At 40.5% G+C, this 24,428-nt stretch overlaps 1 protein-coding gene across 6 annotated transcripts in view; it reads left to right on the top strand.

Annotated features, from left to right (window-relative positions):
• Positions 1 to 5,356: 5,356 nt before the first annotated feature.
• The window catches only part of PPM1A (protein phosphatase, Mg2+/Mn2+ dependent 1A), a 34,739-nt gene continuing 15,667 nt past the window's right edge, over positions 5,357 to 24,428 (top strand). For 5 of the 6 annotated variants that reach the window (XM_033514865.1, XM_033514864.1, XM_015631070.3 and 2 more), the window contains exons 1-3: positions 5,357 to 5,586; positions 19,497 to 20,348; positions 22,055 to 22,172. In XM_033514865.1, coding sequence (XP_033370756.1) covers positions 19,515 to 20,348; positions 22,055 to 22,172 — 952 coding nt within the window. In that variant the 5' untranslated portion in view covers positions 5,357 to 5,586; positions 19,497 to 19,514. The remainder of the gene's footprint in view (positions 5,587 to 19,496; positions 20,349 to 22,054; positions 22,173 to 24,428) is intronic. The other variant, XM_015631071.3, reaches the window with a different exon arrangement.

Genomic DNA, 24,428 nt, shown 5'->3' with positions numbered 1-24,428 from the left:
TATGCTTTGTATTTTTATTGTGCTCATTTTTACAAGCTTTATACTTTCATTATGTTTCTATACTGAATATGTTTTATATTAATTTTCACCATAAAAGGATTTTTCTTCTGTTGATATTTTAGTCTTTACTGTACTTTGCTTTTGCTGATTTTCTTGAATTATAGGTTACTTCCATCAGCAAATTCTCTCTGGAAAAATAAAACTCATGACTCGCTTTCTCTTACAGCTAAAATAAGAAAACCACATTGTGACGCCCTAATGATTTTGTACCTAATTTTGTAGTTTGAAAATTACCAGCATTTGGTTTTTAAATGAGGTCATAACTGTTATTTTTTAAAGTGACCAGCAGAGAATGGATCTGATCTCAAAGGCAACAAATTATGGCAGGTTGGGAAGTACTTTTCAAGAGTCCAGCAGAAAGGGAATTAAATCAAATTTCAAGAATGCAACATATTTGCATGTGAGGACCAAAATGTTTGTGACATCCTTCAGATAAATTCAGTTTGGATGCAGGATATACCCTAGGTGTGTGTTTTTGATGATTTAAACATCATGTGATTATTAATCATTTTATGGAGTTCCCAATGGCACAGCTGCCTAAGCAGATCCCTACAGGTGTCATCACACCAGGATGCTGCAGGAATAGCACCAGGAAGGTGGAAAGCCTGCAGGTAATCATCCATCTGGCTTTGGGATTCCAAAAATAGGTGGAAAAAATCCCTGGAGAAGGGATGGGGAAGGGCATCAATACTTCCCAAGCTAAACATGAAGTTATGGCAACATCCCACTATTACCTGTCACACATATCATTAATATGAGATTTCTGTAGATAATCTCTAAGCATCTCTAAGGTCTAAGGTAATGAATTAATTTTAGCTATCAAAAAATTAAGGATCGAGTCTAAGTAGTCATCTCAGCTTCTTGTGAACTCACGGAAACTACAGAAGAGAAAAAAGTCACCTTCAACCCAACCTGCTCCAGACACTGGTGAAAACATGACAGTAATGATCACCTGGCTCCTTCTACCAAACCAAGGCAGCCTGGACAACAGCTTGATTATACATCTAATATTTAGATGAGTATTCCAGCTGATACAAATGCTTTTCCAAACAAACCAAACCCGCAGTTTACCAATTTTTTAGGCTGCAGAACGACTTGAAATGTACTGTTTCCCACCTACATCAGGTATTCATGGCAGACCATAAAAGAGAGGAGGAACAGGGACAGTAAGTAAGGGAAGCTGAAACTAAGGCTTCAGATAAGAGAAGTTCAGGGTTGTTTTTTTTCTCTGAGAAGTCAAGAAATCTAAATGGTGCAATACAGCAGTTCACAGTTAAAAGAGTAATCCTCCACCTCTACTCTGCCTCCTCTGCCTACTCCACATGTGAGGCCACATGTGGAGCCCTGTGTTCAATTCTGATCTCCTCAGCTCAAGACAAAGAGCTACTGGAGAGGGTCCAGCAGAGGCCACAAAGCTGACCAGGAGTATGGAGCATCCCTCCTATGAGGACAGATGAGGGAGCTGGGCCTGTTTAGTCCAGTGGAGGCTGAGAGGGGATCTCATCAATCCATACAAATATCTCAAAGGTGATGCCATGAGGATGGTACCCAATTCTTTTTGGTGATGCCTGGAGACAGGATGAGGAGAAAAGAGCATGAGCTAAAACACAACAAGGTTTACCACCACACGAGCAAGAACTTCTTACATTTACAGTGGCAGAGCACTGGAACAGGCGGCCCAGGAAGGTTGTGGAGTCTTCTCTCTGGAGACATTCCCAACCCCTTGGGATGCATTCCTGTGTCACTGCTCCAGGTGACCCTGCCTTGGCAGGACGTTGGACTGGGTAATCTTCAGAGGTTCTTTCCAACCTGGCTGTTCCACGATTCTGTGATCCTGTGATTCTGTGATATTGGTACTAAATGTCCCTTGTTTGAGGAAAACACAGACAAAACTCTGATACTTCGTGAAATACCATATGATAAAATAAGTTTAATCACTTGTATGAAACCAGAAAGAGTTAAAAGGGGTGTTGGGCAATACAGCATGCAGAAATTACAGCAGGTTTGTACAGAATATGGCCATAACGATGGAAGCTGACTCTGAAGTGCAGTTAAATTGCCATGTGATCCCAGTAGCAACTGCGGTCCCATTTTCTCTTTTTATGGGAAATGATGTCATTTGGAACAGCTTCATCAGGCTATGTGTGGAATTTTCTAAATTGAGTTTTAATGAATAGACTGGACAAAGTCATCCTCCTGCCTGCAGTAACTGAGTGTGCATTGGTGACAAAAAGCTGTTTATTTAGATACACAGGTTTTTATATTTTCTTTTTTAGAAATAATCTTGGCAATTACCATCCATCTAAAGACTTTTAAAAAGCTGTAACAGGAAACAGATTAGAGTTGTCAAAAATAATATTTTCTAAAAATAGGCTGGGGAGCAGCACATAATTTTAAATATGACTATAATTCTAAAAGAATTTTCTTGTTCCCAACAGTGAAATATGATCCTTCTCAATAACTCATAAATGATTTATGATACAGAGTTGAGTTTCACAATGGTTCTTGTTACTGTGGTGCTAATGAGTGTGGTGACTACAGGTCCCAATCATTTGTATCACAACTTCATGTACAGCTAAAGAGAAAATAAAGAGTTGTATGCTGGGAGATGTAGTCTCATCAACTACAAATATATTTAGTAGAGTGATATAATACACACAGCTGTTTTATCCTAATTAAAAGTGATGCTTGAATGTCTTGTAAATATTTATTACCATTGTCAGTGCAACAGGCCAAGCAAATCTAGGGAACTAAATAAAGTTATGCTTAAAGAAAATATTGTAGTAATTTGAATTAGTCAAATTTCCCCTGAAAAGTGTATAAATAGCAAATGAGAGCAGCAAACTCTCTGCTGTCATTACATCCTTGCAGCTTAAAATGAGGGCATCACCAAAAAGATACAGGGCCATGTTTTCATTCAGTTCTATTTTAATAAACCTACTCAAAAACACAGGTGTAGGTAATGTGGAATCTAAATAAAATCCATGATTGAATATAAGTCAAAGTCCTAGGAAAGCTTTCTTGAAGTTGAAAAGGGGCATAAAAAATTAAATTTATTTTTAAATGGAGAGGGTAAAGAAACATGGCACATGCCTGTAGGAAAATTCTGTGTAATCTTGGGAAGGGAAGGGCTAGGGCTTGCACTTAAATCTCTCTAAAGTTCTGTTTCCACCAACAAATTTTACTGCATTTAACTACAAAAGCCCGAAATTTCTAAATAAAAGGCCCTTAATAGTTACCAGAACATTGAGCATGACTGAGCAGTGCTCAGTATCATGATAAGGATCACGATTAGGGTGAATACGGGGAGATCTCTGAACATTCCATCCAGCCACAGGCAGCAACAGGGAAATGGAGATTCTGCAATCCTACCTAAACATGGTCAGTTCATCTATCACAGGAAAACCGTACAGAGATGAGGTTTTCTTGTATTTTTCACTGCTCTCTGAGCTCTCTCTGAGTAGGGATTTGCTGTAAACTGCCCTCAGTCACTGATGAACTAATGGTTGTCGACAGTGGGAACATAACCTGCAGTTGGAGGCCTCTCCCAATACTCAGTTCAGGAAATGCTTTGGTTTGGAAGGGACCTTAAAGACCATCCAGTTCCAGTCTCCTGCCATGAGCAGGGACACCTTCCACTACACCAGGTTGCTTCAAGCCCCATCCAACTTGGTCTGGGACACTTCCAGGGATAGAAGCATCCACAGCTTCTCTGGGCAGCCTGTGCCAGGGCCTCCCCACCCTCGCAGTAAAGAATTTCTTCATAATTTCCAATCTAAAACTACTCTCAGTTTAAAGCCATTAACATATGGCTGTTTGCTGTGAATACTGTTAAAGATGGAAACTATCTAGACAACCCTGCCAAGCACCCACTTCATCTTTCGCAGTCCTCGGCATCTCCCTCTGTATTCAATTCCTTCTTCACATCCTCAGAGTAACCGTGTGTTCCTAATCCTTCCTCTGAAGCACTCCTCCTGGCACCTACTCCACCTCAGAAATCCCCAGCCACGAGGTTTAACTTGCTGGAAGAAGCCATTCCTTCCAGAATCACCCCTCTCCCTTCACAGCCACCTTGAGCATCATCCTCCCCTCCTTGAGATAAAAGAGGTTTGTCTAAAAGCTTCTCCTCTCAATTTGTTCCCCGCAGACTGGTGGGGGAGTCGCTTCATGAACACAGTCCCATGTCTATTGTCCACAGGCCAGCCTTCATCAAAGGGGGCTGAAACCCGTGGGATTATTAAACCCATTATGCGTTCATTACTCGTAATCCGCTGCTGATTTTGCCAGCGGTTGTGCTTCCAACGGGAAATCCTGCAGGGCTCCGATTCAGACAAGTAGGAATCCCTTAGGAGTAGAGGACATAGTCACAAGCTGTGCCAGGGGACGTTCGGGTTGGACATCAGGAGGAATTTCTTCACATAAAAGGTGATTAGACATTGGAACGGGCTGCCTAGGGGGGTGATGGAATCACCGTCCCTTGAGGTGTTTAGGAAATGCCTGGATGTGGCACTCAGCGCCATGGTCTGGCTGACACGGTGGTGCTGGGTCGTAGGTTGGACTGGATGATCCCAGCCTAAATGATCCAGGGAGACGAGGCTGATCCCGCCAGCGCCTCGAGACCCACTGTGCGCTCCATCGTCCTCAGGTGGGCTGAGCTGCTCCCGCCACCGCACCGGGACCGGGATCCGGATCGGAATCGGAACAGGACCGAGATGAGGATTTGGATGGGGATTTGGATGGGGATTTGGATGGGGATTTGGATCGGGATTTGGATTTGGATCGGGATGGGGAGCACCCGCCCCCAGCTCTCGCGCCAGCCTCTCCCCCTCAGGGGCAGGGGCGGGGCCGATGACGTCACCGCCCCGCGCGGCGCGGCGCGGGACCCGGGGCGGAGGGTGATGTAATACCCGTAACGGCCCCGCTCCGTCCGACATCCGGGTACCCTGCCGGGGTGCTGCTTTTTTTTTTTTTCCGCTTTTATTTTTTTTTTCCCTCTTTCTTTTTTTTCACCTGAAAGGCTCAATTTGTCTCTTTTTTTTGGCTGTTTAAATTATTTGACTTTTTTTTTTTTTTTTTTTTTTTTAACGGGGGAGGGAGACGTTGGGGAGGGAAAGGGCGCGGGGACGCGCGCGCGCGCTCCCGCCTCCCCTCCCCTGCGGTGTGCGCGCCTGCGCAGAGGGGCGGCGGCGGCAGCGCAGTGCGAGTGTGTCCGTGTGTCCGCCCGTCCGTCCGTCCGTCCGCGGCCGGCGCTCCGCGCGGCGCTGCGCGGGTGGGCGCGGAGCAGCTCGGGCGGGGAACGGGGACGGGGGGGGGGCCAGCGGCGGCGGCGGCGGCGGGGCGAGATGAGCGCTGGGCTCCCCCTGGGCACAGAGCCGCCCTGTGAATGAGCTGAGGCGAGGCCGCCAGCCGGGTGCCCCCCTCCTTCTCCTCCTCCTCCTTGTCCCCCCCTCCTTCCCCTTCTCCCCCGCGCACCGCCGGGAGCGCGGCCCTGCCCGCACAGCCGGCGCCAACGCCGCGGCCGGGGGGGTAAGTGGTGCTGCGCAGTGCGGGGCCGGGGCGGGGTGAGGGGGCGGCGGGGCCGGGGCGCTGCGGGGCCCCGGGGCCTGTAAACAACCGGGGGTGGCGGAGCGCGGAGAGCGCGGGAGCTCGGCGCCATCCCCGGCGGCACAGCTGGGAGCGGGCCGGGCGGCCGGAGGGAGGGAGATGGATGGGGAAGGGGAAGGGGGGGAGCAATCCCGCTGGGATGCCGCTGCCGGGAGCCCCCTGCGCAGCCCCTGCATTGCAGGCGCCTGCTGAGGGTGGGGGTGTCCCTGCAGCCCCCCGGGCACGGCGGGAGGAGGGTGAGCAGCGGGGTCTGGGCCTGGCTCAGGTAGGAGCAGCAGCTTTCCTTTTCTCCCTGCCCCCTCCTTTCCTCGCCCGGAGTTCATTTAATAAAGGCTATAAACAGCCTCTTCTCCCATCGCCGCCCAAACGCTCGGGGCAAGGCACGGACAGGGAAAAAATAAAAACAAAAACCAAAACACGCATCTATTTATAAAGCACCCCACCCTGGCGAGGGTCGGAGCATCAAGCGCTCCCCAAATAGTGACATTTTGATGCAGCGGGCGGCTTTCCCTCGCCAACGCCTTTCGGGCGTTTAAAGTTTGTGAGAGATTTCGGTGCCTTTGAAAACAATGTCATGAGCAAAGGTTGAGCTGACGATCTGCGATCTGTCACAGCGTGCGTGGTAAAAGTCCGTGGAAGAAAATGCTGTCCTCGGTGAGAAAGTTGTGCGCTGATGTGCTGGGTAATTGGGCTTGCGTGTGAAATGCCAGAGGTTTTGAGCATACGTCTAATCGTTTTGTTCTGGTAGCTGTGGTACAACGTTAAGACAGGCTGGAGGTTGACAGTTTCAGTAGAATTGATTTTGCTGACATCTGTTCGATATGTGTTTGTATTTATTTGGTGCGATTAAAATATTTCTTAGTGTTGCTATGTGGATGGCAAAATTTTGTGGCTAGAGAACTAATGTTTAAGTTTACAGTAGCACTTGTGAAGAACTTAATGTTTTTGAGCTGTACCTTTTGTCAGATGGGAAAGTGCTGTGCATTGGGGTGGCCTCTGTGATAACGTTAATGTTTAAGGTCCATAATGTATTTAATCCAAAGGAAATATTTATTTTTTTTAAATTTTTTTGTGAGCAGAAGACAGATCATGATAGCAGTAGCTGGAAAGAAGGTCGTTTCCTTAGTTTGAGGCATTTAGTATCAGAGTAAGCAGAATCAGTATATAAAATAGAAGTTCTAGCTCTTACGATTTCAGGGAATGAATTTTCAAATATGAGCCCTTGTAGCATTTTCCTGAACTGTTTCAGTGCTTAGGTGGCTGAAGCAGGTTTTGTGAAGTACTAATGGAATTAAGGCTGGATGGCTACTGTTACTCAGGATCCTGAGTGAGTTGCCAAATGATCAAGAATTGTGCAATTTCTAGCCACATTTCTTCTCTGATAGCTTCCCATCTGTTGCTATTCATAGTTTCTTCTATGAATAACATCAGAGAAAACGTGGGCTAAGGAAGTTTTGCACTGTACCTACCCAATCACAGTAGTGTTCAAGGGAAGGGTGTTAGAGGACAGTAGCTTGTATTGGTGCACCAGCATTAGTTGATCCGAAAATTTTCATTCCCAGGCCTTTCTGGGTCTCCCTTTTGTGTATGAGACTGGGCTAAAAGACTTGCTGATGCATTGTGCCACTTACTAATGTTTTCCTCACAGAGATCTCTGTTAAAATACTTGGATAAACATGGAGAGAGTTTGTCTGTCCTCTCACTCTCTTCTGGCATAGCCATGTTCATCTCATATACAAGGCCTAGCTCTGATTTACAAGTTTAGTCCTCTGCTTGGTGCTTGTCAGGTAAATCTCTCCCCTGGAGGTACAGTAGAAAACTATACCTGTTTTCCAAGTATTTCCTTAACTGTCTGTAGGTATGCTTTGGATACTTTTGTTGAAAGTGAGGAGAGATGGAAATGCCAAATGACTGGCGAAGCTTGCACGTCCAAACAAGCAGAACTCAGAGCAATTTGAATTAAAGCAGAATACTAAAAAGTTTGGGGTTTTTTTCTTATAAAATCAAGCTGGTTGTTTCTTATCTGGAGTGCAGTTTATACAGTGGAGTTGAGTCATTCTTGCTGAGATAGCATTTTGAGAACTGTCGTTAAAATGCTTAGATATTTAACTCTGGCACAGTATAATTTGCAAACTTATGTAACTGGTATGTTTTTGAATGCAGCTGTCAATAAGAGATCTTATTGCACTTTTTGTTTTTACTGGAACTAGGGAATGTAAAGCAGCTGCTTTTGCAAGATGACCTAAATATAAATTATTTAAGAATAGCATATTTCTTACTAAAATGTTGACATTTCTATTGGCTTAATTTTTACGTATTCAGGTCTATTCTGATGTACAAAATACTTACGTAATTGGCTAAGCAGAACAACATTGCAATTAAGTAAGGGAATGATGCAGGTTGTGCTGATAAATAAAGAAGTTTTAGAATGAGAAGTACTGTAAAAATAACCGTTTTCATTTTGCCTCTGCAAACCAGAGACATTTTAAAGACTTGAATAGTAGTAATGGTTGAAGTCAAGATAACAGTGGTTTATCATAGTTAACCTTAGCCAAACTGCATTTATTCTTATTATAGCATGTGGACCTTTGTAAATTTTGCTCCTCTTTTCTCATAAATCATACTTGACTTTTAGTTTTTTATTAAATAAAATTGATGTATCATCTGTTTCTTTCTAAATGACGCAACTTGTTGTCTCATTTGTTCTTTTGGAAATTAATCACTTTTTGGATAATACTTGGTTGCTGATCTCTTACTGATCCTCTGTAGTTTTAATCACATGATCCAAATTTCAGTTTAGTATACTAGGATAAAAAATAAATTTCTGTAACATTTACACATGCTTAACTACAATCCTCTTCATTGAATGAATGGCAAATGCAAAGTATCAAGTCAGTGTATACAGTATGTAATCCCTGAAAAAATTACAGTGTTCTTAGGATATTTATAAGATCATGGGAATGTGCATAAATGAACATTTTATGGTATTTTATGTACATTCCATTAACCAGAGCTAAGAAATATTTTTAAAGGAGGATTCATATATTTGAGCCATGATGTGGTGCAGATCACAGTGGAGATAATGTTTTGTACTTGCAGCTTCTTTATGTTGCTCTCTGTCTGTGAAGGAACAATTTAGCATTTATTAAGATTTAATATTTCTAGAGTAAATCACTTGACTCTTAAGACTGGGAAGAATGTTTAGACCAAGGGAATTGTAATCAGGGCAGGAGGAGAAAGTAAGTGTGATACCATGGGAGTGAATAGGCTGATTTTTTTTTTCCTGGGTAGAGGCAGTAAGCACTGGGTGTTACTGGTGTTAAACCACTGCTGCAAGGTCTGCTTTTCTGTACTTGTCTGCTGAACTCTGCTCTGTGTTAAACCACATACTGAGTTGCAGATTTCTGTCAAGTTGCTATCTTTTTTCTTATTTATTTTGTTTGTGTTTAAACACAAATACCAGTACAATTCACTAATGGATATTTCAGCTGCCTGTTGGAGTCTACAGAACAGAGTGTGTTTATAAATACATGAAACAGTTGCTCAGATTTTTTTAACAGCTCTTCTCAAAAGGTGTTTATATGTGACTAAAACAACAGAATAAAAACTTCTTTCACTGACAAATAGTTCCAATGAAGTACACTTCTATGTTCAGAGTGTAAACTTTATAGCAGTATATAGGTATATGTATCAAAAGAGCATCTAAGAGTGCTACAAAGGAAAAAGCAAAACTGGCTAACCATGTTTCAATATTGAAATGTAGAGAAATGCAGTTTACAGAGAGAGAAAAAAGTACATTAGCCTCTTCATTGCTAACAGTTTAGTTTTCAAAAGTAAGAATATTGTAGTAGATAAAAAGGTCTTTAAAGTCTTCCAAGATAAGAATTTACAAACCCATCAAACTCAAGTGTAACATGACTTGTATTTTGATAGCTGCAGTTTAAATAAAGCAAAGCACTTCAGTGTGCTTATGGCGATACACCATGTGCAGCTGAATTATGTAGGACTACTCAGATTTGTGATGTTGCTCTCATCTTAAATGCCTTGCTGAATTGCAACCTAGAGAATGAAATGTGTTCTCATGTTTGGGTCTCAGCTGTAACTTGAAGGATTTTGTGTCTCTATGTGTGCAATTCATTTTTACTGCCAAATGTCCTTGTCATCTGAAATTCGAATGATTCTTCTTGACCATATATCATAGCTATTTGTCCATTAAGTTCTGTGGTATTTTTTCCTTAGAAATGCCCCAAAATGCAGTAGCCACGAGAAGTGTGTAAACTGTGCCTGAGTTCTTTGTGCTTGGAGATGAGTTTAAGAAATTCTCCAGCTGTTAAGTAAAACCCAGTCTTTGGAAAGGAGTGCAGAATGTGGAAAAATGTGGGCGGTTAAACAGCTAGCATTAAATTGTAGGAAAATTTAATGAAGAAAGAATCAGTTGCTGTCAGTAAATAATTTTCTACTTCCCTCAGTCAATTACAGTAAGTATTTGGACAGACCCTTGTTAAAAATCAGCTGCTGCTCTCTATAAAAAAACATTCTGAGTCTGCAAAGCAAGGGCCTGTAAGCTTAGGAAATGCTGGCATTAGCATTGCTTTGGTGTTTGAAGAACAGGTGAATCCGACAAAGTCCTCATTAAGTGACCAGAATGTTTAGAGCTGTCATGAACTCTAATTTGGAGTGAGAGGAACACCTTTACTGCCTTGTTTATCATGGGGAAATCCCCCCTTTGCTAGTAGTGATAGAAGTGAACTTGGTGATCAGTGTGCCCATTGGAGAAAAGCCTTCTGTCCTGAAAGCTTCTGTCTGTATAAAAGACTAAGAACAATAGGGTTGGGTTTTTTTCATTGGTTTCTTTTTTATATTTTTATGTAGTCTTGGGGGAAAAAATCTATTTTATTGCAGCAGTCATCCTCTGTCCTTGTTCTTTTAATGAGATAGGAATGCTGGGGACGTGAGGGCATAATAGCTTTGTAAATAAAAGCTCTGTGTGTGTACAAATGAGCAAACTCCAGCTTTTCCTAAGCTTTGAGGATTTGACTTCCAGGTCTTAATGTGCTTCTGGCATAGTTTTGATGTCATTTCCTTGCAAGCAAAGCCAGGTTACAGCTGTAACTTCAGAACATTTCCTATTTTATTGCCATTTTATTCCCATGTGTAGTCATCAGGTTTCAAGTCTCTCCTGTATGCTGCTTTTCCTATATCCTCACCAGAACAGTGTTAACGTTGCTGAGATTAGAACTCCACAAATGTTTTTATGTAAAGTGAAGGGAAATCACTTGTGTATTATTTCATAATATTGAGTGCTTGACTAAACAGGAAGTTTTGGGGCCTTCATGCAAACATCATCTTCTAATTATTGGGCACACGCATACTGGTTGTGTTTTCTGAAAATAGTTTATTTTTATTTTACTCCCAAGCTTTATCTGTATAAACTTGATTTTCACTTGGGTTTCATTCTGCCATATTGTTAAAATGAATTGCTCTTAAGACAAACCATAAACAGTTGGCCAGTGCTTCTTGTTGAAGTTAGAAAGATCTGAAAGCTTGAAGTATTTTTTTTAAAGGAGCAGTGACATTGGTGAGCAACTAGAAACACAGAGGAGAAATTAAAGAGCAGATAGGGTGATGATTCCATGTGTTCTGTTTTCTTGAAATATATAGGACTGTATAACTAAATTTTTAAGATGTTTGTGGTGAGGTTATCAGTGAAACTATACAACAGAGGGATGGTGGGGTTCTGTAAGAATTTGTACACATTACCACAGGCAGCAAACAATATCAACTATAAAAAAGATGACAATTTCCTCAACTGAGAGTGACTGTGTGAGTGTAAATTTTTTCCCATATTTCAGGAATAGTTCATTTAATGCAGTTGCTGTTTTGTTGATTTTTAAATTATTGTTATTTGAGCCTCACTTTGTTTTTGGAGTCTCAGCGAATAATTCCATTGGGTCCTTTTTTCATGGAACATCTTTTTCCTGGTTTATTTTAACACTTAGCTAAAACACTGACAAAGACAAATTGGCAGTAGCTTGACTTCACTCCAGTTGCATTTGAATAACCAGAACAGTCGTGGACAAAAACCATTCTGAGGTCTAGAGGCTCTACCCAATATCTTCACTTTTTTGGGTAGGGACAGGATGGGCTAGGACTCCCCAGTTGTCTTGGTTTTTCTGAATACGTTTAGCTGAACTCAACAAAAAAAGTAAATGCTTTTTGTTTGGTTAGGTTTTTCTTTTTTTCCTTTGACACAGAAATGGCAGTGGAATTATGTGAGCCTTCTGCTAAAGAAAACATTGCTCTGTGAATCTTTAACTTTTTTATGTGGCAGGTATTGTTGGATTGGTAAAACTGACAGTGAATGAAGATACTGAAGCTTCAAGCTGTAAATAAGAGTAAAAAAAAAAAGAAACTTAGAGAAAAGGAGGCTTTTAACTATTATTTGAATTATTTGATATGTTCAGATTTGTTAAATTCCTGCACTCTAAGTGGCTTGTACTCAAGTAGGAATTTTCAGTTAGGCCCCCAATATTTAGGGGTGGGGAAATGATCTGCTCTGATGAGAAATGACAGTGGCAGAGCACTCGTGGTATTGCAAATACTGGAAAAAATTGTAACTCAACTTTTATGACTGACTATAGCTCCATTCTTCTGAGTTGTCTCTTTCTGTTTCCTTTTCACCCATGTTTTCTTTGTGGTGAAACCGTTGCTGTGTGCAGTTCTGTTGGAATGGCTGTGTAGCACTGTGTACTCCTTCTGTCATGAGCAGCTTGGTTGGAATCCTTAAATTCACTTGTTTGCCTTTCTCTTTCAAAAAATTTGAATCTTATTGCATCTCATTGATATATAAACTGAAGCAAAGCCTTTCTTTTTCCCAAATTCTGTCTACACAGACTGCAGCTTCCTTGGATCTTCTGGTTCTTTTTTTTCTGTTGCTTCAATGGGGTTCTGAATTTTGGCTGGAGCCTGCAGGAATTTCTACACTGTTAACAAAGCAGTTGTTTAAGCTTTTTTGTCTCAAATTGGTGTCTTTTGTTTATCTTCCAACACTTCTAAGTAAGAAATCTTTGGAAAATTAAATATAATCAGAAAGGTGCTGAACTCAGCACCAGCATGGACATGTTTTCTGCTTATTAATGCTTTCAAGCAAGGAGCTTGGCATTTTCATTCTCATGCTGCTCAGACAGCAGCACATGAATTTATGCAGTTACCTCTTTGATTTTCATAGTTCTTGTTAGTGCCATTTTGGTTGTCTACATAGTTTTTCATGGTGATTGGGTTTCTCATACTTTGATGCTGCTGTGTTGTTTCGTTTTTGGGGTGTTTTTTTGTATGCCTTCCCACTTCTAATTTGTAGTACAGATATTTAGAAAGAAGCAAGAACTCTGTCTGGGCCAAGAAATACTCATTGAATCGTGTTCTGAGGGTGCCAGTCATGTCAGGATCCTGATGAGTGACTGGTACTCTAACTTGCAAGTTGTATCTCAGAATCAATGTGGGGATTTTTCATTCCCAGCAGTGGTCTTGGTGATTCTGGAAAGAATTTAGTTTCTTCCATAACCGACCAGATTGCAAAATTAACTCCATAAAGAATTCTTGAAACTACATCACTATCTTTCAAACTTCTGAAGGAACAATTTGTTAGAGGTGAATTATCTATTTCAATGTCCAGGGCTTCCTTTTGCAAAAATCAGATTACACATGTCTCTGCTGGAGAGAGTTTGAACCTCAGCCAAAATACACTCATATTAAGAAGCTTCTCATTTAACCTTGGAACAGGTTTAGTTGTCTGCAGGAAAGGTAGGCAGGAGCAGAAAATAATGTTTTAAGAAGAAGCTGAAACATGTTGTTGGAGGGAGGGTGTTAACTTAGAAATGGTTACCTTCTGTGTTCCAGAAGGCTTTAATAATCCTCTCCTAAATCCTACCTGCCCTGCCATACACACCACGTGGGATAAAATATTTTGCTGCTTAGTACAAGGAGGCATTTGGAAAGGCTGTCAGCTCCTAGCAAGGAGAAGGGATTTTAAGAATTATACTTAAAAAAGAAAACATCTCTCTGAAAAACTTAGTGAAATGGCAGTGCCTGTGGACCAGCTATTAAGAAATCAGAGCTCATAGGTATCAGAAGTGCAGTAATTTAGTATTTTCTGCTGTGCTGTGTAGTTTTAATAGCCATCACTGTTGCATATTAATTAGTGGGAGAGAGGGCAGGTAAGTCGAGGAAATTTGGAGTAGTTCATACTTTCCTTCATACACACAGTTATTAACTTGCTTCCTCTGTTATTTTCTTTTTCTGTCTGCCACAAGCCATACCTCCTACATCTGTCCTAAACCAAAAGGTTCTTAATGTTATTAGAAATTTTCTTACCCATATGGGTAATTTATGTTCTTCCTTTTGCAGCTGTCTTACTTAAATATAACACAGACTACAGTTGCATCCCCAAGAAACAAATGTTCTGGAAATGGTGTGTTAGTCTGTGTTTATTGAAATAGCCCCACTTTTGTATTTTCATCTACTTCTTTTTTATAAACAGTTCACGTCTCTTAGCTGGCCATGTATCCCTGTGTCTGAAAGTACACATTCAGAAACATCAGCTGTAATTTTTTGGTGTTTTATTGATGTTTCAAACCATGAGTGCCAGAACTCAGTCATATAGCCTCCAATAGTTTTTAAATAGTTTCATTGGCAAGAGGCTTTTTCATGACTTCATTCAGCCCATGACTGTGGTGTAATTATGTCTCCTCATCTGCGTGTTCTGTTTTATTTTAGTCATTCTTCCGATCCCTGGGATGTTCTCTGACATGTTGTTTGTTAAAATTAATTGATTTGGGGCATCCAGTATGTACTGTCAGTTTTTCATTCAAGAGGCTGTAACTTCTGAAAATGTTTCCACGTTTGCAGAATTACATGCTGTCTGCTACTGCATTCAGCCTACTTAAAGCAGAGGGAAAAGTACTGTGGATCAGGCTGGAGCTGAAGTGAACAAATGCCCTTTTTCTAGTCAGTAGCAGTCTGTATAATTTGGTGACTTGCTCTGTGTCCTGTAGTTCAAGTAAAGGTTGTAATCTTTCTCTGTGGTCCTCATTACAACACACAGGGTGTAATGTCACTGGGAGAATTGTTCCAGGAAATTGGAGTGTGGGGGTATTTCTCAGCTTAGTTAGAGCAAGTGCCTGTGACTTCAGTGTGGTTCGTGTAAGCAGCTTATCCTGGTGGAATGAATACAACTTGAACATTGTTTAAAAAGGATTATTAATTTACATACTGTTCAAGTGAAACTTTCAAATGGGGGTGGTTAGTTTTCTTGGACAAAACTATCAAATCTCTGTCAAAATCTCTGGAAAAAATACGGAAAAATTTATATTTCTGTAGGGATATATGGACTTGCATTTACTGTCCTTTGTGAATAATTTAGGGCTTATCTTCATTTGAGCCTACAGGCAAATGAACAAGCAAATAGCAAAGCAGTAAAATTTATTTTCCTGTGTAGCAAAAAGCATTACAGTTGTGCTGCCTGGATAGCACAATTTGAGGAACAAATGAAGGGGCAAGGAGATTTCATGCATTCCAGTGATGTATCTGTGGTTGTCCATGGTTGTCCATGGCCTGGTATACTAATTACCCTCCCTTTTCTTTGCCACTCTGTTCTCCTCTCAGTTGCATCTACTTTCAAGGAGTTTAGCTACTGACTCTTTGGCATGCTCCATTCATTATTTCAGTTTTGTTTCTAATGCTGCAGGCCTTTGAATTTTGGCACTCTTAGGTTTTATCCAAGATCTTGTTATTTGTGTTGATTTTTCTAGGCTGTGTACAGTATTCTTACTTTTCTGTCTGCAAACCACAACTTGAGTTTTCTGTGGATTTGCTGGAGAGGCTGTCCTTCAGTTTGACCTCCACAAAATCAGTGCTTCCGAAATCATGGTTCAAATGCACTTGTAGATGCAGAGATGTACCCCCTGCACATTAATTTCTATTCACAGGGGTCCATTTTCACATCTAGTTTTGTTCAGATGTCTCTCTGTTCTTCAGAGCCAAAATCCAGAAACTTTGACGGCAGAAAGCTCTTTCTTTTAGTACCTAAAACAAATGGAAGTCACTGATATGGAAATGGTGATCTAAGAATCAGATTAAAATTGAAACTTGCTTGGCTGATGGCTATGCAGTTCTAGCACCAGATGAATTGTGAAAGTCACTATTTATGAAGAAAATGTTGCACCTCTGACCTTTTTACAAGGCACCACCCTTACAGTACTGTTCAGAGTTGTCCTTCTTTAAGGAAAAAAAAAAGGTGGTGTATATTTGCCACTTAACTTCATTATTAAAGTGCCTTTTCTCTTACTTTGCCTTTAATAGCAAGAGGAAGAATGTCTCCTTCAGAACATATGTGCATCTTTCAAGCATCCCAAAGTTGAGGCTTCCAGAGTAGAGGACTGGTTTTGTCTCCTGCCATGGGACTGCAGTTTTCTGACATGACTGTAGAAATGTGTGACTGGATTAAGAGAGTAAAATTATTTGGAGAATGAAGGTCATAAAATGAGATTTCCTCTTAAGAAAGATGACTAAAGACGTAAAGAGAGGCTGAGTTAAGCCATGTTCAGGATCTGTTTTATGTATTGCACGAATTGCATGCAGTCTGTTTTGGGTCTGTGTTTTTACATAACAAAGTCATGCTGTAACTTGGGCACTCAAACTGCTATAGGTTAATCAGATTTGCATACAGAGTTATGTGCTTAACCAAAGATGTCATTCCAACTCAGTCACTGTAGTGCACAAAGCACCTTACCAAAGAATGACAGATGTGCTCATCATTTAGGTAGACACCGTGTGTGAAAGATGTTTCCATAGATATGGAGTCAAAGACAGGTCTAAAAGGTTTTTTTAGTAGGAAGGAGGCATGGCTTTCTGATGTCAGCATTTCTCTGTGTGTCTTTTTGTTCATAGCTAAGACTCTGGAAGTTCTTCAGGTTTTAACTACACACTAAGGGTATGGGGAGAGAAGTAGCAGGTATCCTCCAATTAATCAGAATTCAGATTCGTCAGTTTTAACTGAAATTTTTGTGAATGAGAATTGAAATTCTGGAAAAAACCTAAAGGTCTAGCACATTCATCCTATCCTAAGTAAACAATGCTTTTTCTACAGATACAGTGAGGATTTTGGGAACCTGGCCTATTCTCCTGCAGGCTTAGACTGCTGTTCTGGTGAAAGTCTGGTTAGCTGCAGTGTGGCAGGGAAGACAGCTGCAGTGTTTTATTGCAGTTTTCAGAGGGGGATCACTTCATGCTGTGGGCAATTTCTGAAGGAGTTGTTCAGTGGCCACATTGTGGTTTTTCTTTTGCCTGGCTGTATTCTCATCTGTGGTGGTCAACTCTCACCCCTGAGAAATCCTGGATCAACATCTCACCTACAAAGCGTGGCTTAAAAGATCACCAGCTTTCAGGTTGCCTCCTGGGAAGGGATAAGGCAATTTGGTATTTAAATGGGGAGTGATTTATTAACTTAGAAGGTGTGCTAGCAGTTCTGTAGTTGTTAGAATTTCACACAGACTGTCTGTACATATTTCTAATTTATGTGATAAACTACTGAGCAGGCCAAACAGTTTACAAAGCACAGCTCTGAATGTTGTATACATACTAAGGTGAGAGATTAGAAGAAAAATGGCCCTTATTAGTCCAGATTTTGACAGTGTTTGTGGTCCATGTCACTGTACCCTGTCCTTAATGTTTTTCTGTTTTATTATAAATACAGCAATAATGTCAAATACCATACCAAATTATATTTTCCAGGGCAGTTTCTGCTTTTTTGAGCTCTAAATTAAGGTGAAAAAGTTGAATATCTGCATTCTGTTTAATGATCTCCTCAACAAAGAGAACATTCAGTGTTAAACTGTACTCCTATCATAGAATGAATAAAAAGTATTATTCAGCAAAATAATTCCCCATGTGATTTATAGCAGCATTCTGTTATTATTTTGATCACTCTGACTTCACTAGAGTTGTATGTGAAGATAAAAACATCTTAAGTCATATTTTTTTCCTAGCAACTGCAGTAATGTGAACCTCCTGCATGTACTTGGGACACAAGACACACACCGTGCACACTGTTTTGTTGGTTAGTTACAGCTTGCTTGGGCATCAATATTTTGTGTTCCCTTGAGAAGAGACAGAACACCAGAGCAGGGTTTGTGGTGAGGGGAAGCAGAGGTGAATCACTGCTGCCATCCCCATACAGCTGAAGTATGTGTTTTGTTTTTGTTAACACAGCATATGAGCCAGAGAGTGCATAACCAGTCCCCATGCCTCCCATTTGAATCACTGTTGTGGTGAGATAAAATATAAACGTTTCTTGACTGTTTATTGTAACGCAGATGTTTCAGAAAGGTTGACAGGAGCTGGAAGAGACAGTGTGAAGAGCTTTGTTGGATATATGGTGTCACTAATGGCAGATGCTGTATTGTTATAAAAGCATGTTAGAAAAATGTGATGTTGTCACTTAGAAAACTGGTCAAATACATTCCATGGTTAAGGTGAACATTTCTAAAGCCTCTGGTACACTGATTTTTCTGCTAGTGAAGTGGTTAGTTGGGGCCTCAGGTAAAATCTTTCTGAGGTTCTTCTCACAGCTGATTTTTGTCCACAGTCTTCAAACAGAAAAGCTCATAGTTTTGTTCCATTACCTTGTACTGTATAATAGTGATTTTCAGACTCTTTGATGCTTCCCAAGGCATAATTTGCAAGTATGTAAAATATGTGACCTATTTTGTACAATTTTTTAATAATGAATGCACAAATAAAGCAATGTGGATTAGAAGGGTGGGTTGGATGGTTAGGGTGTGAAAACCATGAAGATAAACCAGTCAGTTGACACTGCCTGCAAATATAACTCTTATTCTCTTAATCATGAATATTTGCTGCATCACATCCCAAGGAGGAAGTGAAGGAGGAGAGGGCGTGCAGTATATGGGTCTGGCTTGAATCTTGATTCACACAAGAGTATACAATACACGTGATTTTATTTCCAAACAGATTTGTCAGGGGCAGTTGTCTTTCAGTGAAGCATGAATACATGAGGGTTTTAAGTAAATCTGCAGCACAGACATCTGAGAAGCTACTGCGTAATTTAACTGAAAATCTAAGGATGAGCTTTCACAAGATGGCTGAGCCAAACTAATGGCTTGCTGCTGCCTAAAGGGACAGCTGCTCTGTTCCTTCCCAGTCCTGCTGCTAGTTTATCCAGTGTTGCTTTTTCCTTTATGCAGACTCTGGCATCCTCTTGGTCATTCTTACGATTTATCTGTTAAAAAACCCAAACAAATAACAACCAAACGCAAAAAACCCTAATCAGTTTGCTTTCATTTCCCTATCACAACCAGAAAAGCAGTGTTAGCAGGAATTTGTGGCCAGCAGGTAGGGGTCTAGGGAATTCCAGTGTCCTGGAAACATTGAACTCTTTCATGGCTCAGTAGTTGCAGGGAACAGCCATTCAGATGTGTGCCAGTTAACAAGTCCTCTTTGAAACTGATTTCATACATAGTTCTATTAGAGGCTTTTTTCAGAACCATGAATGACAGTGAATATAAATTTTTCAAGTAAAACAGCTGAAAATACAAAAATATGAAAAGTGCAGTTCAGTTTCTAGTAGTGTCCCTGTTTAAATGAGATGAAAGCAATGCAAATTTGACTGGAGACAGAGAAAAATCTGCTTTATAGCTGTGTATTTTGGTCATCTTAACGTTACTTGTACCATTATTTTTTATCTTCCAACAGGATTTGTAAATGAGACATTTAGGAAATATCTTAATAATACTTTTTTTTTTTTTCTTCTTTTGTAGAACTGAAGGAAGGTCACCATGGGAGCATTTTTAGACAAGCCAAAGATGGAGAAGCATAATGCCCAGGGGCAGGGGAATGGGCTGCGTTACGGTCTGAGCAGTATGCAAGGCTGGCGCGTGGAAATGGAGGATGCACACACGGCTGTGATTGGTTTGCCAAATGGACTTGATGGATGGTCGTTTTTTGCTGTCTATGATGGGCACGCTGGATCACAGGTTGCCAAGTACTGCTGTGAGCATTTATTAGATCACATCACGAGCAACCAGGATTTTAAAGGGCCAGATGGGCCACCATCTGTGGAAAGTGTAAAGAGCGGCATCAGAACAGGTTTTCTGCAAATTGATGAACACATGAGAGTCATCTCCGAGAAGAAGCACGGCGCAGACAGAAGTGGGTCAACAGCTGTGGGTGTCATGATTTCTCCCCAACACACATACTTCATCAACTGTGGAGACTCGAGAGGTTTGCTCTGTCGAAACAGGAAGGTTCACTTCTTCACACAGGATCACAAACCAAGTAACCCGCTGGAGAAGGAGCGCATACAGAATGCAGGCGGCTCCGTAATGATTCAACGTGTGAATGGCTCCCTTGCTGTTTCAAGGGCACTTGGGGACTTTGATTACAAATGTGTCCATGGGAAAGGTCCTACAGAACAGCTGGTCTCACCCGAGCCTGAAGTTTATGAGATTGAGAGATCAGAAGAAGATGATCAGTTCATCATCCTGGCTTGCGACGGTATCTGGGATGTTATGGGAAATGAAGAGCTGTGTGACTTTGTAAGATCCAGACTTGAAGTCACTGATGACCTTGAGAAAGTTTGCAATGAGATAGTTGACACCTGCTTGTACAAGGTAGCCAGACTTGAGAGAAGGAGTTTACTGTGTTTTCACTATTAGAAGTTTATGAACAAGTTAATAATAACTTTGCTTCCAGTCTATAAATATTCAATTGTTTATGGTAACATGACTTTGACAGTGATGACCTTGTTTCCTACAAAAACGGTGATAGAGCGGGAACGCACACACAACACAAGCAATGTTTTTCTGGGTGATTTTGGTTAATTAGGAGGTTATAATCACGTACAGATACACTGTGATCAGTGGAAAACTAGAAGCTGATGGGAATTTATGGGCAAGCAGCTAAAGACAATAACTGCCCTTTTCTATTTCATTACATACTTTACAAAACCTTAAGTCTTAAGACTTACTCAGGCTAGAGAGTATTTTTTCCCCTTCATAATCTTCTCCTGCTTCCTTGGGCATGTAGTGATAACATTACTGTCATATTTACATCAAGATAAATGCAGAATCAATGAACCTTGACTTCATATTTTGAAGACCTGGCTTCTTAAGTTAGTTTTTATTTTGGTTTAATTACTGTATTTCTTATTCACTGTTGGGTGACACAGCTCTGAAATCAGCTCAAGCAGAAGATGAGACTATTTGGTTTAACTGAACTATGTAACTTTGTCTGCATTAACATCTACTTTGTATTAATAAGTTGCACTCTGATGCAGTTACTGAGTTTCATAGCTTGATACTTATTTTGCAAAGGCAAATTGGAAGTCCTAGACTAAAAAAGCCAGCTTTTTTTTAAGAAGCAAGACAACATCCCACATGGCTAACAGGATCATTGTTTCCCATCTGGAAAATTGTAATTGCTTTCCAACACCTTGACAGATTGATGATGGTTATATTTTTGTTTGTTAATCCTAAAATCAAATACCAGGAAAGGAACAGTGGCTTGTGGAAGCTGTAAGCTTTTCAGGAGCCAACTGTAGGAACCTCCTCATACCCATATACTGTTGTTTCTGCACACTGTCTTGTTCTTGATTTTGCTGACATCAGTGGAGTTAATTAGTGTTAAGAGTTAAACTTATGGATGCATGTTTGTAGGCCAAAGCATAGGAGTATTGAAAGTAAACCAAACAGTTACTTTGTGTTAGCAGAACATGTTTGTATTTTTAAATGTTCAAGTATTGGGGTTCCTTTACTTGGAGTTTTAAATGTAAACATCTTTTGCAAATACCGGTACCTTACAGCAGGTTTTCAAACAAATTCTCTGACTTGCAACTTTTCTTGTTTTAAATGAAAAGAAGAAGAAAAACCTAATAGCTGTAATTTTTGGTGGAAGCACTGTCTGAATTCAGCACCTTTCTGATTAGTGCTTTTGAGCAATAATGGTTTTGTTCACTCATTCACCTGTTTTCCCAAAATGATTGGATGGTACTTAAAACAAGATGGAACACAACTTTGTAATTATACACTCATTACTAGTGTCAGTTTTTAGTTGACAATGGGGTGTCTGTAACCAGCTCCATGTAGTCTTCAGACCATAAAAGAGGAAAAAACAATGAGTTAAGAGTTGTACTGAATGAATAGGCCTGGAATTCTGTAAAAGGTACAGGGAGATTTATTCTGATGATGACATTAATCTACAATAGTGAAAGTTGGATTCTGATACCATATGATGTGTGAATTTCTGTGTTTAAAATGCTTTGATGTGTGTTTAGCCTGGTGTGTATACATTTCTCAAATAATTTTTTCTTTTCCACCAGGGAAGTCGAGACAACATGAGTGTGATATTGATCTGTTTTCCGAATGCACCAAAGGTATCACCAGAGGCGGTGAAAAGAGAGGCAGAGTTGGACAAGTACCTGGAAAGCAGAGTAGAAGGTGGATCATTTAAAAAAAAATAAGTAACTTTGTTTCTAAACAGACCCCTGGCCCCCTTCCCCTTCCAACAACTAAACCCTTAACACATACAGGCTTTTTAATAGACCTTCAAGTGCCATTGGCCATCCTGTGTACCTCTGAAAAAAGCACTCCTATATCTCCTGGAAAAGTTGTGCTATTAAAATGCAGCAGCCTGTAGCCCTGAAAATTATTCAGGATGGCAGAGAATTCATTTATGCTCAGTGTTCTTCCTGAGTCTGTTGACAATACTAACTTCAGACCAGTGAATCCTGGTTCCTGTTACATGGAGTTAAATGAAATAATCAGAATATCATACTAAGTGTCTGTGAAGATGGTAATTTGAGTGCCATTTTTCCATATAGTTAAGTACAAATCAGTTAGCTGTAATATTTTATTATCCAGTAATAGTAGGTTTACAACTTGATTACTGTAATCTTTAAGCACCTGCTTACATACTTACTTATTTGAAAGTACGTCAGAAATTTGTCAAAGCTAATCTTTAAGCATTCATGACAAACAAAAGCTGGGAACTCATCTTACTCTCATAGTAACTTAAAAATTTTTCTTTAAATTTGTATTTTAGGAGTTCTTAAACTTTAAATTGAAACTGTGATTCTGGGGCTTTTTGCAACACATAAAAAGGATATTCGAAATCAATTCGAATATTTTCTGATTAAAACTGCATTTATAGTGCCTTTTGATATTTAAAACCAACTACAGCTTGGAGTTTGTTTCTGAAATCTAAGACATGCTGTATGCATTATTTGCATAGGTTAAGTCTATTTTTGAAGTGGACTCCTCTATATGTTACAAGTCTAGTTATGTGTGTGTGTGTACTCCCAAGAATCCTTAACAGCACACAGGGCACGATAGGCAGAGCTCTCCACATCTATGGTAGCAGAGATTAGTAAGTTAGAGGAGTACATGATGCACTTTTTCCCTCCTTAACTTGCATGAAGGTAACACAGCGCAGCTCCAGATATTTCACAGAGAACTTGCCTGCATGGGAATTGTGGGCTCAGACAAATCCATGTGCAGTTTTTAAAGCACTTACAACCTGTGTAGGTGCTCCTGCAGAAAGTACCACGTTTTTCAGAGGCCTCGCTCGCCAGCTCTCTGCAAACTGCATCTGTTCTGCCCCTGAACAAATGGCCAGGCAGACATTTCTGTGTTTTAATCTCTACACTTGCCTGAGAGGAGAGGTTGGTGCACAGTCAGTGCTGGTGTGAATCTCCCTGACAGCGTGGCAGGAGTATCCCAGTGCAGTCACAGCGCGGAGGGAAGTGTCAGATGGCTCCCCCCGTGCAGAGCAGGTTTGCACCAGGCGTGTGAGGAGCTCGCTGTGTGTGCCCACCCACAGATTGGGTGAAGAACAAGTGTGCTGTACATTCACACATTGATTCACAGCGTGGTAACTCTCCTTATCTGGGCAAGTACTGCTTTCTTATCTTAGATATTGTGTCTGAGTTCAGACAAACCCGTGACCTAGAATATAAAAATATGGTGAAGCCAAGGCTGCTTCTTCAGCTGGCCTCATCATACCCCAGGAACATTACAGTGAGGAAAGCTGGCATTTTTGTACAGCTGCTTCATTTTATAAAGGAAGATTCTAAACACTGGACCTGCATGTGATTATGGTACATACAAGGAATTTGGCTGCTGGTACTTTGCATTTATACAAATAGGAAATTTGCAGGAGTGAGCAAAGTGTGATAATTGCATAGAGGCAAAAGGATTCTGTATGTAGTTATAAAGCACTTTATTACTAATTTAATGGGATGATGTCTGAACAACTTGAGGAAATATATTGTACTTCCCCTCAAGGGTCTTTGCTTAATTTTTAGTTATCCTCAATCTTTTGTCTATTGTTGCACAAAAATATTATTTAAATTAATGAATGTTTAGTGAACACTACTCAACCCAGCAGTGATTTGTATCAGCTGTTTGCAGAATTTGGCCTTTTAAGACTTATGCATGAGGAAGGTGAAAGGCCTGAACTGAAGCAGAATTTCAAGAACAGGAGTTGATAACTTTATTATATTTAACCTAATTCCTGTGCCACTGCATTGATTCTGAAGTAAATGCCTTATTGACTAGTAAGGTAGGACTGCTGCAGCATCTGAAACTTTATACACTACAGTGAATAATCTTGCTCTTAGGATACTATAAGAGTGGCAGTGCTTAATTTTAAAAGTCTGATTTTTGGCTGAAGGAACTAAAAAATAAAAAGAGTAC

The sequence above is a fragment of the Parus major genome, chromosome 5 (assembly GCF_001522545.3).
Source record: "Parus major isolate Abel chromosome 5, Parus_major1.1, whole genome shotgun sequence".
Classification (NCBI taxonomy): domain Eukaryota; kingdom Metazoa; phylum Chordata; class Aves; order Passeriformes; family Paridae; genus Parus; species Parus major.
Note: the sequence above shows the minus strand (reverse complement) of the source record. Positions and strands in the feature narration are given on the sequence as shown.